General features: G+C 51.3%; 1 protein-coding gene across 1 annotated transcript; it reads right to left on the bottom strand.

Moving 5' to 3' along the window:
- Nucleotides 1-4,209: 4,209 nt before the first annotated feature.
- Nucleotides 4,210-11,374, bottom strand: TREML2 (triggering receptor expressed on myeloid cells like 2). Its single transcript, XM_052649604.1, has 5 exons — nucleotides 11,299-11,374; nucleotides 8,912-9,232; nucleotides 5,843-6,263; nucleotides 4,693-4,799; nucleotides 4,210-4,412 (listed from the first exon to the last, which is right to left on the bottom strand). The coding sequence occupies exons 1-5, from the start codon at nucleotides 11,357-11,359 to the stop codon at nucleotides 4,333-4,335; spliced, it is 990 nt and encodes a 329-aa protein (XP_052505564.1). The 5' UTR covers nucleotides 11,360-11,374; the 3' UTR covers nucleotides 4,210-4,332.
- Nucleotides 11,375-17,822: the final 6,448 nt, after the last annotated feature.

The following is a 17,822-nucleotide window of genomic DNA, read 5'->3' as shown; positions in this document are numbered from 1 at the left end:
CCTCTTCCTGACTTCGGGCGAGGGGAAGGAAAGGAGACAGCAGCAAGCCCCTGAGAAGGGAGAGCCAGAGTCCAGGGGGATTCAGCTCGGCCACCAAAGCTAGCCTGGGAAGTGGCAGCCTGGAGAGGAAGGGGAGGCCTCAGCCTGCAGGCAGGACCCTCAGCTGCATGTGCTACATCTGAGCCTTGATTGAGGCTCCGGGGAACTCTGACTCTCTCTGCCCAGCCTCTTCCCCATCAGCCTGTCTCCCTGCCTTTCCATATGGGATAGGTTTCTTTTATTTTAACCTTCTTTTTTTTTTTTTTTTTTTTGGCTGCACCAGCATCATGCAGTATCTGAGTTCCTTCCCGCTATGATGGAAGTGTAGATTCTTAACCATTGGACCACCAGGGATTGCTTTTGCTCCTGGTTGAGAATGTTGTTTATAGCCTGAAATATACATAATAGCCCATTCTGGGCTCTGACCTTTAAAGGTACATTGCTTTTTCATTCATGCAGAGATAAAAAGTTGCAGAATGGAGAATAGCATTTGTCTTATTGGAAGTTTACAGGAACTACAAAAACAAAGCATTTTCACCTCCCCTCCAGGGTCTGGCTGACACCAAGAAGTCTGCAATACCATCTCCCTTTTAGTATAAAACAAGCCTGAATTCTGACTCGGGTAAGACATTTCTTTGAGACCGTTCTCCATCAGCTGGCTTTCCAAATGAAGTTGCTCTTCCATGTCCCAACAACTTCCTGTCCATTTATTTTCCTGTCATGCAGCAAGCAGTTAAAACTTGAACTTGTTAACAAATTAAGAACCTATTTTTCCTCCTTCTTTCTCCCTTCTCGATCCGACCTCTTCCTCCCAAGCCTCAACTTTCTCCTCTCCACTGAAAAAATGTAGGGGGCCAAAGGTGAGTGAGAGAGTTCGGCGACACTTCTGAGGTCGCCAGAGGTCAGAGACTTCCCATCCAGGTTTGCTTGGGGATTGGGACATTCCATGGGGACTGAAAAAGGGGGTGGAGGGAGATGGAAAGTCATTTCCAGGAATGGAGGTGCAGGGAGGGTCCCTGGCAAGGGTGGGAGAGAGTAAAGTTGGGGTGTGAACATCAGAGGGGACGGGTGGGGAGAGGGAGATAGGTGCAGAAGGGAGAGGGAGAGAGAAGGGGAAAGGATCTCTGCCCCGCAGGTCCTGCCTGTACCCCCAGCCCCCAGCTGGCCATTGTCAGTCCATAGTGGTGGTTGAAAGGCCATACTAATCAAACACATTTAAAAAATAATGGTCAGCAGATGAGCTACAGAAAAACAATTGTCACAGGCTGTTCATGGTTAATAAACAACAAAGAAGAGACAAGTCCATAAACAAGCCGCAGAGCAGATCGGGCTTATGGGGAGCAGCAACTGGCAGGGAGGTTTATACGCTCAGGGATGAGGCTGGGGAAGCGAAAGGTGGGAAACAGAATGGGCAGACGTCAGACCGCCCCAGGCCACTCGAGGAGCAGTTCTGGAGATAGGCCACCTTTCAGGATCTCCAAGAAGGCAGGGGTTGCTGGGGCTTCAGACTCCCGGTGTCAGTGGATGGAGGGAACGGGTTGCCCTGAGAGGGGTCTGCCCCAGACAGACTCGAGGCCGCCTTCTGCCCCACTACTCCCAGCCCTGGGCCAGGAAGCCCTGTAGCCTGAAGAAGGAGCCCGGCCACACAGCATAGCATCCACCTGTCCAGGCTGATGCAGAGTGAGAAGCCCATGTGCAGCCACGGGGGACTGTGAACCCCAGGCTCGCCTGCTGGCCCCACAGCAAGAACACGCCTGTCCCCTGGGTTCAGATCAGGGCTCACAGAGTGAACATCCCATGGGTGCTGGGCTTCCTTTATTTGCTCCTTCCCTTAGCCATGACAGGCAACCCTTCGCAGGCATGTCCTGTCGTCTCGCCCACTGCTCAGAAAGTCCCTCATCTTGTCCACCAAAGGCAGCAGGAGCCCTGGCCTGTCTGATACCTCCCCTGCCCTGCACTGGCCCGCCCTGGATCTGCTGAGGATCTGGGTCTTCCTGGAGCTCCAGGGAGAAGGACAAACAGGTAGCAGGAAGGCAGAGGCCAGGGTTTGGGGGAAAATGTCCTGGAGGCCTAGAGGTCCAAAAACACCACCCAGGCCCCTAAGGGCTGGGGAGCTGGGGACATGGTCTGCACCTCCCCAGCGGTGTGTGTCTGTCCTTAGCTCTAGTCCATGTGGGAACTGGCTCCAGGGCTGGGCAGCTTGGGCAGGTCCACCTGGTTCCAGGAACCCTCATCCTGGACAAACAGGGATGTTTGGTCCCCCTAACAACTCACCTGTATAACATCAGGGCACAGAGGCCTCTGCCTACGCCCAGCCCCACCTTCTAGGACCAGACCATGTGGCCCTCTTCCCTCCCTACCCCTTTACAGTCGAGGACAAAACAGAGACTTAAGGTCCGATGGCCTTAAAGGTAGAATAGAGAAGCATCAGACCTGGAAAAGAACTGGAGGACCAAGCATCAGTCTTTTAGTCAGTTGTGTAAGGTTCGTGTGTTATTGTTTTATTCTGAATACAGTCTTGAGAGGTAGGAATTAGTGCCCCCTTTCACAAGAGAGGAAACGTGAGGCCCGATAGGGTTAGTGACTTGCACAGGGTCCCACGCGACAGGTGCACCCCTGGGTCCCGGTCCTGAGCCCCTGCAGTACTCTCCCCAACATCCTGCTCTCAACCGGGGCAGGGCCATAGGTGTGTGCTTTTCGGGTGGAAAATTAACCCCCTCTTGGTTATACACCGGGTGTTGGCCACACCCTCCCGATAAGGAGGCTGGTTATCAGTGCGTGCGTGTGTGTCCTGGCACCAGGCCTGTCAGTTCCTCAGTCTGAGTCTCCCCTCTAGTGTCTTCTCCTGGACACAGGGGAGAGGGGCTGCCTCCCTGCTGTCCCCCCCGGGATTGCCCCCTGCCCCTTCCTCTCTCCCCACCTCCACTCTGGAGTGGCGATCCTGAGCTGGCTGCCCACCAAGGCCCCTCTGTGTCACTCCCCCATCTTTGATGTTTGCTGTCCTACCCAGGAGGGCTATGACCCAGGGCTGAGAGCAGAGAGGCCACATCTACCCCAAGGCTCTCATTCCAGTGGCCCCAGGCTGGGGGACACCCCTCCCAAGGGGAGGAATCCAGCCCCTATTCTTTAGCCTTTGCTGCTGAAGAGGCTGAATCTGAGCCATGAGCTGGAGGGGGTGGGTGCGGGGGACAAAGAGGGACAGGAGAGACTCCTCTGGCCGCTGCGCCCCTGACCCAGGCTCTTTGGCTCCATCCCCCCTCCCCACCCCCTCCCAGCCCGGCGGCTCTGAGTTGTCTTTGCTGTGTCACCGTTGGGTCCTCTTTTCCCAGGGAACCATGAGCCCCCTGGAGGGAAGTGATCCCCCTTTCTCTGAGCTATGACTTCCCCTCCAGTGGACCCCAGGCTTCCCCTGCATCCCCTCCAGGAGTACAGACCCAGAGCTGGAGTGCGGGAACTGGGGGAAAGAGCCTTGGTCAGCCTCTGCATGCAGGTCTAGGGACAGGCTGGGCCTGCAGGCGAGGGCTCTCAGCTGCCTGGTCACAGCTGTCCCTAGACGGCCCAGCTAGCAGGCAGCAGTGGGGGCGTGGGCTCCGCTGGCACCCGGGACCTGAGGGACAAGCAGCTGTGGTCAGTCCAGGGCGCATGCGGAGGCCCAGTAGAGGATGCTCAGCCCAGGGAGTGGGAGGCTTAGATAGCTCAGGGGTCCCCAGGGCCTCTAGTGGCCCTCACCTCTTAGTCACTGTTTCTCCTCCAGGGTGGGACCCTTGTGACATAAGCTGCTTCTGAGACTCTTTCTTCCCTCAAGAGCATAGGGACGCTTGAGGGGAGCAGAGGGAAACTGAGGACAGGGCCCCGGGTCGGGGGAGGGGGACCCCAGCTGTCCACCCCTCCCCCCTCAGCTCTGTAGTAAGAGGTTCCGAGGCTAATGATAGCAGAGGTTCTCTGTCTGCCAACAGCTCCCTCGGGGCTTGTCTGCCACCCAGCTGGGGCCCCAGGGGTCTGCGGCTCTCAGGAGAACCATCTCAGTGGCGCCCCAAACCCTCAGAGACTTCCTGCCTAGCGCCACGTGCTCTGACTCCCAACCCCGCCAGGTTCCCAGCAGCCCAGGGGATGTAGATGCGGCACAGCCTCCGGTTCCAAGAAGGCCTAAGTCCAGGTTGCACAGTCCTCACCCCCAGCCCGGCTCCAACCCAGACAGGTCTCCGTCTTCGCTCCTCTGAGGAGTCTCCTGGGGGTCTCCTGGGGTCCCTCTGGGAGGAGCTCCTCCCCACCCCACAGTTGAGTGGCTTCAGATCAAGCGGGCCTCCAGAGAGGTTCCAGTCTTGCAGGCGAGTCCTTCCAGGATCTGTCAGGGTCATGGCATATGCTATATCCTGCGAGGACGGGGAGAGATGCAGGGGACAGTCCTGCTCAGCACCCGAAGCTCCCGGGCCAGCCGCTCTGCCTCTGCCCTCCACTGCCAAGTGCCTGGGCCCCAGAAGGTTCCACTGCCTGCCCACCCTCCCCCTCTCCTGGGTGTCAAATGGTCCTCCTGACTGGATGCAGGTGAGGATCGACCACCTGGAGACCAGGGGCAGTCGGGCGCTTTGGAAAGGGTGTCAGACTCCCCAGCACTCTGTCCTTGGTGGGCTGCGAGGGTTGGGTTCTACTCACTTCCCATGTGTCTCTTCTTCCAGAAGCTGTAGACTGCAATCAGCATCACAAGCATGGGGAGCAGTGCCAGCACCCCCACGAGCACCATGGGATAAAAGTCCAGGTATCTGGGGAGACGGGACAGGGCCAGAAGGAGATGAGTACTGGGCCCTCCACCCGGGCCCACGTCTTCCCACATCCCACGCGAGAGGAGTGGGACCCGCCAGTCCCCACGGGGAGCGATGGCCTCTCTTCCTTGGGGACTGAGCCGCGGGAGAAGGAAGTGAGGTGCTCAAAGGCCAGGAGGACGAAGCCCCGAGCCCCCAGCAAAGGCATGCATCTCTCCAGTATTTGGGGGAGTACTCTCTGCTGAGGGCCGGGGCTCTAAGAGACACCCATTTGTGACAGAAGAGGCCAAGAGTCTTACTCTCCCCAGGGTGACCGAGGATGGCACTTCCCACCTCGGTCCTCCAGAACACATGCTGTGGTTACCCTGCCTGTATCCCCCTTTGCCACGTCACTTCCATCTACACCGGCCATCAGCACCTCCGTTAAAAAAACTTCTGGTCTGAAGGCTTTCTCTCGTCACTGGAGCCCTCCATGCCACGCATGGCAGGCAGCCCCCCATCAGCCACCAACAGTGGGACATAAAGGCCCCGGCCCCCTCGCCCTCCACACGGCTGCCTGACACTGGACCCCGGACTCTCCCCAGCGGGGCTGAGCCCTTGCTGCCCACGGTGGTGACCAGCCTGTGCAAGTGCTCTGCCTGCTGCCTTCCCGGCCCCGCCTCACTTCCCCTGGCTCTGTCCCGTGTTCCGGGAACAACATGTATCCTGGTCTCTGAGTCCACTCCTGGGGGGACCTACATTAAAGTGTCCCCGTTTCCGACTCTCCGAGATGCTCCCCTCGTGCGGTCCTGACCCTCTTCTCTTCATCCTCAGACTCTGTGCTGATGCAGCCCCACCCTCATTTCCCGCCGCCATCCTTTCTGTCCCTTGTCCACCCAGGCTTCCCATCGCCCATTCAGCAACAGGCCAGACTGGATTCCCGGTAAGGTGGCGAGTGCGACAGGGGCTGCTCTGCCGTGACATCTGCACCTTGCGGTCTGCTCAGGTGGTCTGTTCCCATGTCTGGGAAAACGGCATTTGATGCCGGCCCCTGCGCCAGGTACCTGCTGGGGAATAAGTGGTTGAGGAGAGTTCTGCTGGTGGGGCACATTCCCATGGTGGGGGCTCCCACGGTGCAGAGGTGCGTGGCCTTAGTGGAGGTGGAGCCTGGGCCTGCAGCGGAGGCTCGGGTGTTGCTAGGAGATGTAGTCGCTGTCTGGGACCCGGTGGCCCTCCCGGGCCCCATGGTGGACAGGCCGGTGCTGGAGAAACTGGAGCCCATCACAGAAGTCAGTATGGTGCTCCCTGAGGTGGGAGAAGGCAGTGGTCTGGCCAAGGTGAGAAGTCCAGCTGTGAACACTGTCGCCTGGCTGATGAAAGGGCCCCCAAGGCCTGAGGTGGGCACAGGGCCTGTGGTGACAACAGTTTCACTCTGGAGGATGTTGGGCAGCTTTATGAGAGGAGTGTTTCCCTTGGTTCTGGAGGCTGAGGGACCAGAAAGGGAGGAAGGTGAGACTGGGTCAGGGTCTTGGTTCTAGAAGCAGCTGATGGCAGCCCACACACTTGTCTGGGGACTGGGGTGGTGGGGAGGCTGTCCCTTGGACCTAGGACCCTGCTTTGCTGAGGGACCAGGTGTGTGTGTTCAGGGGGTGAGGTCAAGGAGGAGGAAGTAGGCACAGCAAAGAAGGAAGAGTCTTTCACAAGTTTGCCAGTGTCCCCTGTCTGGCCACGGGGACAAGAGGACACTTCCCTCCCTGCCCCCACCTCTCTTGTCACTCTCTGGGCCTTCCTCATTCCTGTAAGTCAGAGATTTCTCTGCTCTGACGTTGAATGTGACCTTTCCCAGTTGCTCCACGGTTGGCAACTGGGATCCGGAGATGAGGACGAGGACGCATCAAAGACCCCTATTCCCAAGAACACTACGAGCAGTGAGGTCAAATGCCTTCCTTGGGGGCTTATTGAGAGACACCCGAACTGGTCCTGCCACCCTCATGCATCGGGCAGGCATTCACCATCCCCTTTTCTAGAAGAAGGCTGGAGTCTGGTTGGTGGGAAGGGAGCAGGCAGGAGCTTGAGGGGTCAGTCTAGGGAGCAGTGTTGAGCCGATCTCATCAGGAAACAGGAGAACAGAGAGAAAGGGATGCTGTGGTGGGGAGAGGGCTGTGGCTGCATCCCACTGCTGTGCATGCACAGATGCTCTCCGAGGGCCTCACCAAGGAAGGTGCCCATTTTTCTGGGCAAGGGAACCAGAACACGCAGAATTGGTGAGCTGGGGATAGGACAAAGGGCCAACCTGGAGCCAGATCTCTCAATCATCCTAGTGAGCAGTGTGAAGACCCCCAAAGGACCCTTCAAAGAACACACACAGCTGCCCTGGCAGAGCCAGCACTTGGCCGCAGAGGATCTAAGAGTAGGGCAGAAAAGGAGTGACGTCCACAGAGAGAGAGCCCTCCTGCAGGGTCAGTGAGGCCACACAACCATTTCCCTCTCCTTCATCCCTGCCTCAGTACACCAAGGGGTTGGGAGGTGCAGGACCAGAAGATGATGAAGAGGAACCCTCCTCCCCTACCTCCTGTGATGAAGGAGGGAGGTTGGACAGCAGCTGTCCCCCTTTCCTATCTCAGGTGCCTGGGGCCAGAAAGCTTGGTTTTCAAGATGCAGTGGAAAAGTAGAAGTTTTGCAGATTTTTCATTTCCTAGTAAGGCCTGCAAAGTTGGAATCTCCCCAAATTGTGGTTAAGAGATGGAAAGTCAGATCCAACATAGTACAGCGGGAAGATACACTAAGGGGAAAACCATTTCATGTTTACTCTCAATTCAGTCGCTCAGTCGTGTCTGACTCTTTGCGACCCCATGAACTGCAGCGTGCCAGGCTTCCCTGTCCATCACCAACTCCCAGAGTCCACCCAAACTCATGTCTGTCGAGTCGGTGATGCCATCCAGCCATCTCATCCTCTGTCGTCCCCTTCTCCTCCCGCCCTCAATTTCATGTTTTTGTCCCTACAGATGAAGACTTCGGTAAACTGGTTTTGACTACTTCCCTGGGGCTACAGCAGAACTGGAGAAGGGAGGAATGAGATTTGCTCTGCGTCTTAGAGATGGCAGTTGCCCAAGTTCAGACCCAACAGAAGATGGGGATGCAGCTGGGTTAGAGGAACCGGGAAGGGTGGAGAGTAATTTTCACAGTCACTGGCTGCTTTCTGCAGGCTCTCTGTCTGGCTCCTCACCCTTTCCTGCCTTGTAAATGTAGAAAGAGTGCAGGGCTTCGTTCTTGGCCCTCCTCTCTTTGTCTGTACTAAAGAGAGAGCTTTGATCATCTTAAAGTCAAGGCATAATGTCACCCCTCTAAAACTCTCCAATAGCTTCCTCTTGTACCTAGAATAAAACTCAGACCCCCATATCATGGGCATCCAGACTGCTGTTTGCCTCTCCAAACCCATCTCCTATTGCTCTGCCCAATACTCAACATGCACCAGCTTCTTCTCACCTCAGGGCCTTTGCATATGCCGTTCTCCCCACCTGGAAAGCCCTTTGAACCACCCACTTTCAACAGGGCTAGAAAACTCTCTTCCCACACAGGTTCTGCATGATGTCATCTGCTCAGGGAAGCCTTCTTTGACTCCCCACTAACTCAGTCGCTCCCCCCACCACAGAACTTCCTAGTTCATCCCATTGTCTTATTTGCTTAAGAACATTCCCTGTTATCTGCAACTGTTTGTCTGAAAATGTGTTATTCCCTATCACCTCCCATAGGACAGGAACGTGTCTGGTTTTGCTCACCACTGTGTCCTCAGAGCCTAGAATCATGCCTGGCAGAGAATCAGGGCACAGTAAATAAATATTGAACAAATGATTGAATAAAACAAAGCACAAAGAGTCCTGAGCTCGAATCTCATCCCGTCCACTTGCTAGCTCTGTGATCCTGAACAAGGTCAGAGCCGCAAAGGACTTTTTACATCTAATTTTCTTCATCTGTAAAATGCCCATGAAGGTGTCTGTGAGAGAACTGTGAAAACCCCACTGTCCATCATGCCCACTGATGGATCATTATCATCCTTGTTGTCTTTGGTGTCAGTGGACTACAGGGCGGGAGGACACCCCCCAGCATCCCAGCGCCCCAGCAGACCTGCTTACCTGGAGACACTTCCAGCAGGAAGCCCATCAGAGGGTAGAGGATGCCGGAACTGTTGCGCATGCACCAGTACCGCCCCGAGTCCTGGCGCCTGAGGGCCGCCATGGTGACGTTGACCACCTTGGCCTGGGTATCGTCCTGCAGCAAGTAGCGTGGCCCCTGCACCCCAACACGGGTGAACCCAGTCTCGCACCTTCTCCTCCTGATTTTGCACCAAACCTTACCCTCCACGTGGTTTTTGCGGCTCTTGTAGGAGCACTGCACAGACAGAGTCTCCCCTTCGAAGTGCTGCAGTTTTAAGTACACACTCTCCATGGGTGCACCTGGGGAGACACAACTGCTTGAGCAAGGAGGAAGGAAGCAACTTGAAACTCTAAACTTGTGAAGAGGCAGGTAGCTATTGCTCTGCTCTCATGGAACTCTAAGGAGAAATACAGCCCAACTCTGATAGAGGGGGACATAGGCCCCCTCCCCCAGGGAGCTCTCGTTCTGTTGCAGGAGATGCTAGCCCTGCCCTCTAGGAGTTCCCAGACTGATGGGGAAGGCAGTAGTCCTGTGCCCTTGGAGAAATCCTAAAATGATGAGGAAGATACAGGGCTAGCTAGATACATACCGGGGAACTCCCAGTATAATGGTGGAGACAGGCATAGCCCACAGGGAGCCCCTAGTTTAACAAAGGAAGCTTAGCCCTTACGTTTAGGGAACTTCAGCAGACACAGCCCTTTTTTTGTGTGGCATTTTCTAGTCCGATGGGAAAGTGATAAGCCCCGTCTTCAGGGTCTTATCCCGCCCTCAGTGAGATACAGACACAAACGCAAGTCGTCATTCTGAAATTCCAGAGCCCAGTGAACTTAGGTAGGTGAGAAAATTCAGGCTTGGAAAATATTAACAGTAGTTATTTGTTTCACAAACAGTTTCATTCTAGTCATCTTTTAAATAACAAGTTGTCTGTGTTCGCTCTAGCTGATGTTTAATTTTAAAATATTCTAGTTACCTAAAACCCATAGATTCAGTATGTCCAAACATGTGTATCAACTCCCGGTTGTGTTTAAACCAAAGAACTCTACAGTTCTTCACTGCTCATAAGTTTCCCTCTATCCCTAGGAAGCAGATGTGGTCTGTGAGCTTCATAATCCACAGTCTGATGAGGAGAGGGTAGAACTAGGGAGAGGGTGGCGAGCCAGGGGACAGGAAGAAGGAGAAGGCTGCGGTGGGGGCCCTCCGCCCCTCTACCCACCTTCCGCTCAGCAGTTACTCCTCTAACACCCTCAGAGTCTTCTGCAAGCACACACACACAGAGTAGAGAACAGACATTTTGGAGTCTAAATAAACATAGGTTAAAACTCGATTCTATCACTGGCTGTGTGAGCAGACCGGGTAAGGTTTTTGCTTCTTATCTGTCTCTGCTTGGCTGTGAGAACTGTGCTCCTGGACAGCGCCTTAAATGTGATGCGTGTGCAGTGCACGCCTCCTTTTCCCCGATGCAGGTTGCTCCAGGCTTTCCCAACGGAGCCCAGGGCTGTGATGGCCAAGAAAGAGCCCAGCATCCAAGACGTCCACCTTAGTTTCCAACCCAGCTGCCGCTAGAGTTGAGGCTTGGAGTAAGGCAACGCCTTCTCTCGTATCACTTTGTACCATGCAAATTAAACAGAATCATCCCACTCAATTATTTGGCAGGTGACAGGTTTGGGGGACCCCAGGAGACACTCTTCTGCCCTGGCAGGGGGGGCCTTTCTGGGAGAGGTGTACAGATGGACGACCTTGCAAAGGGTCTCCGGGGCACTGTGTTCGTGTGTGCCCACCTTTCAGCCCTTTCACAGGCGGTGCCCAGAACTGAACGGGAAGTGGTAACTTGGTTGCCATGGCAGCGAGGGAGGCAGAATTGGGTGAGGTCCCCTCAAAGAGCATTTAGTAGCTGATGGGTGGGAGAGAGGGCTTCAAGGATTGCTTCCTCCCCGCCAAGGACAGGGTGTAGGGACAGGGGTTGTGGCCCCAGTGTTCCAAGAAAAAGCAAGTTCAGCACCCACACCCGTAAGGTAATGCTTCTTATAAAGAACCAACAGGGCCTTCCTGACAGAGGCCCAAGGGAGGAGGCCTTGTATGAGGAAAGGGAGTGGCCCTGGTCAGAGGTCCTGAGGAAGCTGGGCAGATAAAGGGGCTCGTGCAGAGAGGGTCCAGAGCTTTATCTTAGTTGGTGAGGCCTGGGTTAACTTTCCCCAGGGCCAGATATTCGGCTGGAAACTTCTCACTGGTCTCTGGTAAGGGGTGACTAGGTCTGCCAGACCTCCTCCTCCTCCTCCAACCTCACAAGATCACTCAGCAAGAAAAGCAGGAAGGGGGTCCAGGGACAGACCGTTCCCTGCCCCCAACCTCCCACCCACCCTCTTACCTGAGACAGGGCCCTGGAGCCGCAGGAGCAGCAGTGACAGCAGCAGGAATGTGGGAGGCATGGCTCCATGCAGTGGGGATGGCGCAGCCCAGTGGGGGGCAGGGACCCAGGGTTAGGGGCCCAGGCCTATCCTGGCCTGGCCATTTGGGTCTGCCAGGGAAGACCTGGTGTTCTAAATGTGAAGTTGCCCATTTAGGGAAGTGAGGAAGTTGTGGGACCCACTGTGACCAGAAGACCGCGGGAGCCCGCAGAGCCTACAAGAGGGCGGTGCCGGGGCAGTTTCCGCCCCCTCTTCCTCGAAACTTCAGGCAGGTGTGGCTGCTCCACCCAGTCTGGGGCCTCCCCACCCAGGGAGGGCTCTCAGGGTCAGAAGACTCCTCAACCTCTTCAGGTTCCCTCCCAGAATCTGGTGCAATAAGAGTGCTGTCCTCTGAAGCCCATTATTCACCTAGAAGGGTGGTGTGAGGTTTCTAGAACTTCAGGTACAGACTCTTCTGAAATCCTCTAGCTCAGAGACCATGGGTATAGGCTACAGGGCTGCAGCAGGGCATCTCAGACCCATTTATTCACACACCCACATTCACACGGAGCTTCCTGTAAACTCCCATTCATTTTTTCATGCATTCATTCCTAAATGCACGCGTTCATTCTGGCACTGCCTTTCTCTCGCCCGGGCTCCTGGCTAGTCCGAGCAGTCACGCAAGCTCACACTTGCAGGTAAACCTTTACATGCCCAGAGGCAACCTTATTTTTGTCACTGTTAGAGTGTGGCAACCACTCCAGTATTCTTGCCTGGAGAATCTCCATGGACAGAGGGGCCTGGCGGGCTACAGTCCGTGGGGTCGCAAGGAGTCAGACACGACTGGGCGACTAAGCACACAGCACAGAGCGACAAGAAAAAAGAAGATGCAAATTGTGAGACTTGGAGTATGAAGTCTGGGTTCAGGAAGGAACACCTGTGCTCTCACACGAGGGCACACATACACACACACACACACTCATACACACACACTCACACTCATACACACACTCACACACATACACACACACTCATACACATGCTCACACACTCTCATACACACACACTCACATACATTAACAGTCTCATACGTACACACACTCGTACACACACACACATACACACCTCATGGTGCCTACTGGGTATGTGATATAACTGCAGTATCTCTTTGGGGAAGGGGAAGACTCACATACACTAACACACGCTCATACATACCTACACACACACTCTCACACACACACTGAAATACTCATACACACACACTCACATACACTCACACACACACACATACACTAACACACTCTCATACATACACACACTCACACACTCTCATTCTCACATATACACTCACACACTGTTACACTATGTACACACTAACACTCTCACATTCACATACATACTCACATAGACACACACACACAAGTGGCCTCTCCTTTTCCATACTCACATGTCTCCTTATCTTTATCCCTCTCTCTGCCTCTCCTACCATCATCTCTAATCACCCAACAGCTCCGTCCAGACCCCTGCTCCCCGCTGCAGCCTTCCTAAAGCAGCCCCGGTGTTTCCCTTCCCCCTTCTCCACTCCAGAAACCACACCCCGCAGCCCCGCCTTCCCCTGCTCCGGCCCCCAGCCAGCATACGGGCATGCTTCCTCAACTTCCTCTCAGCCCACCCTATCTCTGCTATACAGCTGTCTGGCTCCAGCTAAAATGACCCAGCATCTGGCCCAAGACTCCACCCTTCATTTAGTCCTCAGGGCTGAGAAAGAGAAGGGACTTCTGGCACCCAGGAGCTGCGTCATAGGCTCCTGGGCAGGCGGGGACCCAGGTGGACCCCCATGACTATGCATCCTCCCCCTCCTCACCTATGCCAACTTTCTCCTTAGATGGGACTCAGAGTAAAACGTCCTCAAGTCTGCATGGCCACAGCCTTAAAATGAGCTTGAACCCCCAAATCCCAAAGCAAGGAAGTTTTATTTTTGCTGATCCCAAATTTCAGTCTCAACATCCATTCATCCCTTTATTGGTTCTTTCAGTCTTCTGTGCTGCACGTGGCACTGGGCACCTGGGGTAGAAATGAGGTACGGTTGTCACTTTAGACCTCTCAATACGCTTTCCTCACTCACCCTTTTTCATTTTCTCCCCTAGTTTAACACTGTTCCCCAGAGCCCTGAGTTCAGAGACTGTCTTTCCTCCCAACACAGAAGATATCTTACTTTCTTTCCTCCATCTAAACAGTAAATGGCTTCGGGACTCAGGGCATCTCATTTATCTCTTGTGGCGACCACATGTGCCTAGAATCTATACTTCTTTTAACCCCCTACTGTGCCCCTAGCCCTGAGTGAGGCCTTGTGAAAAATGCATTCACTGTGATAGCTGCGTTGACAAGAAAGGAAAAACCCACATGCCCTCATTCCACTCAACAGACGAAGTATAAATTAGATTCAATGTTTCTGAGGAAATTTTGGAAAGATTTATTTGTAAAAGATTTATTTGTATTTATGTGTAAAAAATTGTACACATTAATTAAACTTTTATGTACAAAATAATTTAACACAGCAAGATATTTTTGTATCTTTCTATTTTGGATTAAAAAAATTAAGGTCTAATTTACATAGGTAAAATTCACCCTTTTCAATAGAAAGTTCTGGGAGTCTGAAAACCCATGGGGACTTGTAACGACCACCACAATCAAGATACAGAAGTGCTTCATTACCCCCCAAAGTTTCCTAGTGTCTTTCTGTAGCCTTCCCCTCACCCCACCCTCAGTTCCTAGCAAACTGATCCGGTGTTTTTCCCTCTATAGTTCTGCCCTTTCCAGAATGTTATAAAAATGGAATGGCGCAGCGTCTAGCATACTTTTTTATTGAAGTTAATTTCTGCTATACAGCAAAGTGATTCGGTTATACATTCCTCTTTATATTCTTTTCCATTATGGTTTATCACAGGATACTGAATATAGTTTCCTGTGCTATACACAAAGGCCTTGTGGTTCATCCACTCAATATATATTAGTTTGCATTGTGCTCCGTCGTGTCCAACTCTCTGTGACCCCATGGACTGTAGCCCACTGGGCTCCTCTGTCCATGGAATTTTCCAGGCAAGAATACTGCTGCTGCTGCTGCTGCTGCTGCTAAGTCGCTTCAGTCGTGTCCAATCTGTGTGACCCCAGGGACGGCAGCCCACCAGGCTCCCCCTTCCCTGGGATTCTCCAGGCAAGAACACTGGACCAGGTTGCCATTTCCTTCTCCAATGCATGAAAGTGAAAAGTGAAAGTGAAGTAACTGAGTCGTGTCCGATTCTTAGTGACCCCATGGACTGCAGCCTACCAGGCTCCTCCGTCCATGGGATTTTGCAGGCAAGAGTACTGGAGTGGGGTGCCATTGCCTACTGGAGTGGGTTGCCATTTCCTACTCTAAGGGATCTTCCCAACTCAGAAATCAAATCTGTGTCCTCTGTGTCTCCTGCATTGGCAGGTGGCTTCTTTATCACTGCACCACCCAGGAAGCCAATAGTTTGCATCAGCTAATCCCAAACTCCAAATCCCTTCCCTCCCCCGGCCCCTCTCCCTTGGCGACCACAAGTCTATTCTCCATGTCTGTGAATCTGTTTCTATTTTGTTGATAAGTTAATTTCTGTCGTGTTGTAGATTCCACATACAAATGATATTGCATGGCATTCATCGTTCTCTTTCTGATTGACTTCACTTAGCATAATAATCTCTGGTTCCATCCATGTTCCTGAAAAAGGCATTATTTCATTCTTTTTAAATTGAGTGGTATTCTATTTATATATGTACCTCATCTTCTTTATCCATTCATCTGTCAATTGACATTTAGGCTGCTTCCATGTCTTGGCTATTGTGAATAGGGATGCTCATGAACATAGAGGTGCGTGTATCTTTTTGAATTATAGCTTTGTCCACATATATGCCTAAGAGTGGGATTGCTGGATCATAGGACAACTCTATATTTAGTTTTCTGAGGAACTTCCATACCATTTCCCATTGTGGCTGCACCAACTTACATTCCCACCAACAGAGCTGGAGGGTTTCTTTTTCTCCAATGTGTAGCATATTAGCTGGCTTCTTTCACTTAGTATAAGGCATTTGAGATGTTGTCTGTTGTTGAATATATCAATACTTTGTTTCTTTTTATTGCAAAGCAGGATCCTACTGTATGGATGTATCATAATTGTTTATGCATATCCCTCCCAGTTCAGGGATAATAAGATTTGGTTTCCAGTTTGGGATTATTCCAGATAAAACTACTACAAATATTTACACACAGGATTTTGTGAAATAGGCTTATGTTTCACTTGGGCAAATACCTAGAACAGGATTTCTGGGTTCTATTGTAAGCTTGTATTTAATTAAAAAAAAAAACTAATTGCTTTCCAATGTGGCTGCACCATTCTGCATTTCTACCAGTGAGCTTCCAGTTGCTCCTCTATCCTTCACAGCATTATGATGTAGTCAAGTGTTGTTCTCCTGCCCCCCATTCTAATAGTATGTAGTAGTATTTGTTGTGGTTTTATTTGCATTTCTCTGATAACTAATGATACTGAGAATCTTCTGTTGTACCTATTTGCCATCCGTATATCTGCTTTGAGATAGGGTCTGTCCAAATCTTCATTTTTTATTCGTTTGTTTTCTTCTTATTGAGTTTGAGGACTCTTCATATAGCCTGATGGGTCTTGTATCAAACATGTGTTTTGCAAATATTTTTCCCAATCTGTGGGTTTTATTTTCTTAATAGTGTCTTTCAAGAACAAGGGTTGTAAATTTTTATGGAGTCTCCAACATATCATTTTTTATGTATCATACCTTGGTGTTGTATCTAAGAAATCTTTGCTTAACCCAAGGTCACAAAGATTTTTTAACAGTCTTATTGAGATATAATTCACACAGTATAAAATTGACCCACTTAGAGTGTACACTCCAGTGGTTTTGGGGATATTCACTGAGTTGTGCAACCATCACCACAATCCTGTTTCAGAACATTTCATCACCCATGTCCATGAGCAGTCACACCCTGAATAAGTTTCCTATTACTCCTATTACTGCAAATGTGGTGACTTAAAACAGTAGACTTGTATTCTCTCGCAGTCCTGGAGGCCAGGAGTCTGAAGTCAGTATCACTGAACCAAGATCAAGATATTGGTAGGGCTACAGTGTCTTCAGAGACTATAGGAAAGAAGTTGGTCCTTGCCTCCTCCAGCTTCTGGTAGTGCCAACATTCTGCAGCTAGTGACTTTATCACTGAAGTCTTCAAAGTCAGCATCTTTAATAAAAAGGAATGAAATTGTAGAGACATGGATGGACCTAGAGGCTGTCGTACAGAGGTGAAGTAAATCAGAAAGAGAAAAACAAATATCATATATTAATGCATATATGTGAAATCTGAAAAAATTGGTATAGACGATTTTATTTACAAAGCAGAAATAAAGACATAGACACAGAGAATAAATGTGTGGATACCAAAGGGGAAAAGGTAAAATGAATTGGGAGATTAGGATCGACATGCATGCTAAGTCACTTCAGTCTTGTCTGACTCTGCAACCCTTATGAACTATACCGGGTCAGGCTTCTCTGTTCATGAGATTCTCCAGGCAAGAATGCTTTGAGTGGGTTACCATGCCCTCCTCCAGGGGATCTTCCCGACCCAGAGATCTAACCCATGTCTCTTATGTCTCCTGCAATGGCAGACCCTTTTCCACTAGCACCACCTGGGAAGCCCTTGGAATTGACATATATACCCTATTGACATTATGTATAAAATAGGTAACTAATGAGAACCAACTGCATAGCACAGGGAACTCTTACTTAGTGCTCTGTGGTGACCTAAACGGAAGGGAAATCCAAAAGAGAGAGGACATATGCATACCTACAGCTGATTCACTTTGCTGTATGGTAGAAACTAACACAGCATTGTAAAGCAACTATACTCCATAAAAATTAAAAAATAAAAGGATCTTCAGATTTCCCTTTTTTAAAAAAGTACAAAAACAAAGTCAGCATCTCCAAATCTCTGCTTCATCTTCACACCACCTTCTCGGAACATTTTCTTTGTGTGTTCAAATCTCCTTCACCTCCCTGTTAGAAGGATATACATGATTGCATTTAGTACTAACCACCTTGTCCATAATAATCTCCCCATCTCAAAATCCTTAACTACATCTGAAAGAACTCCTCCTTTTTTTAATCATGCAAGTATCATTCACAGGTTCCAGGGATTAGCACGTGGAGATCTTTTGGGAGACCATTTTCTCACTTATTTTTCTCCCTGTTCCTGCCTGTCTCAGCACTGCAGCCCCAGGCCACTGCTAATCTACTTTCTTCCTTTATAGATTTCTCTATTCTGGAAATTTCAGGAAAACAAAATTATACAATACGTGGTGCTTTGTGACTGGCTCCTTTAGCACAGTGTTTTTGAGATTCGTCCATGTTGTAGCAGTACTTTCTACAACAAGTTATATCGGTACTTCATTCCTTTAAATAGCTGAAC

The sequence above is a fragment of the Budorcas taxicolor genome, chromosome 11 (genome assembly GCF_023091745.1).
Source record: "Budorcas taxicolor isolate Tak-1 chromosome 11, Takin1.1, whole genome shotgun sequence".
In the NCBI taxonomy this organism is placed as follows: Eukaryota; Metazoa; Chordata; class Mammalia; order Artiodactyla; family Bovidae; genus Budorcas; species Budorcas taxicolor.
Note: the sequence above shows the minus strand (reverse complement) of the source record. Positions and strands in the feature narration are given on the sequence as shown.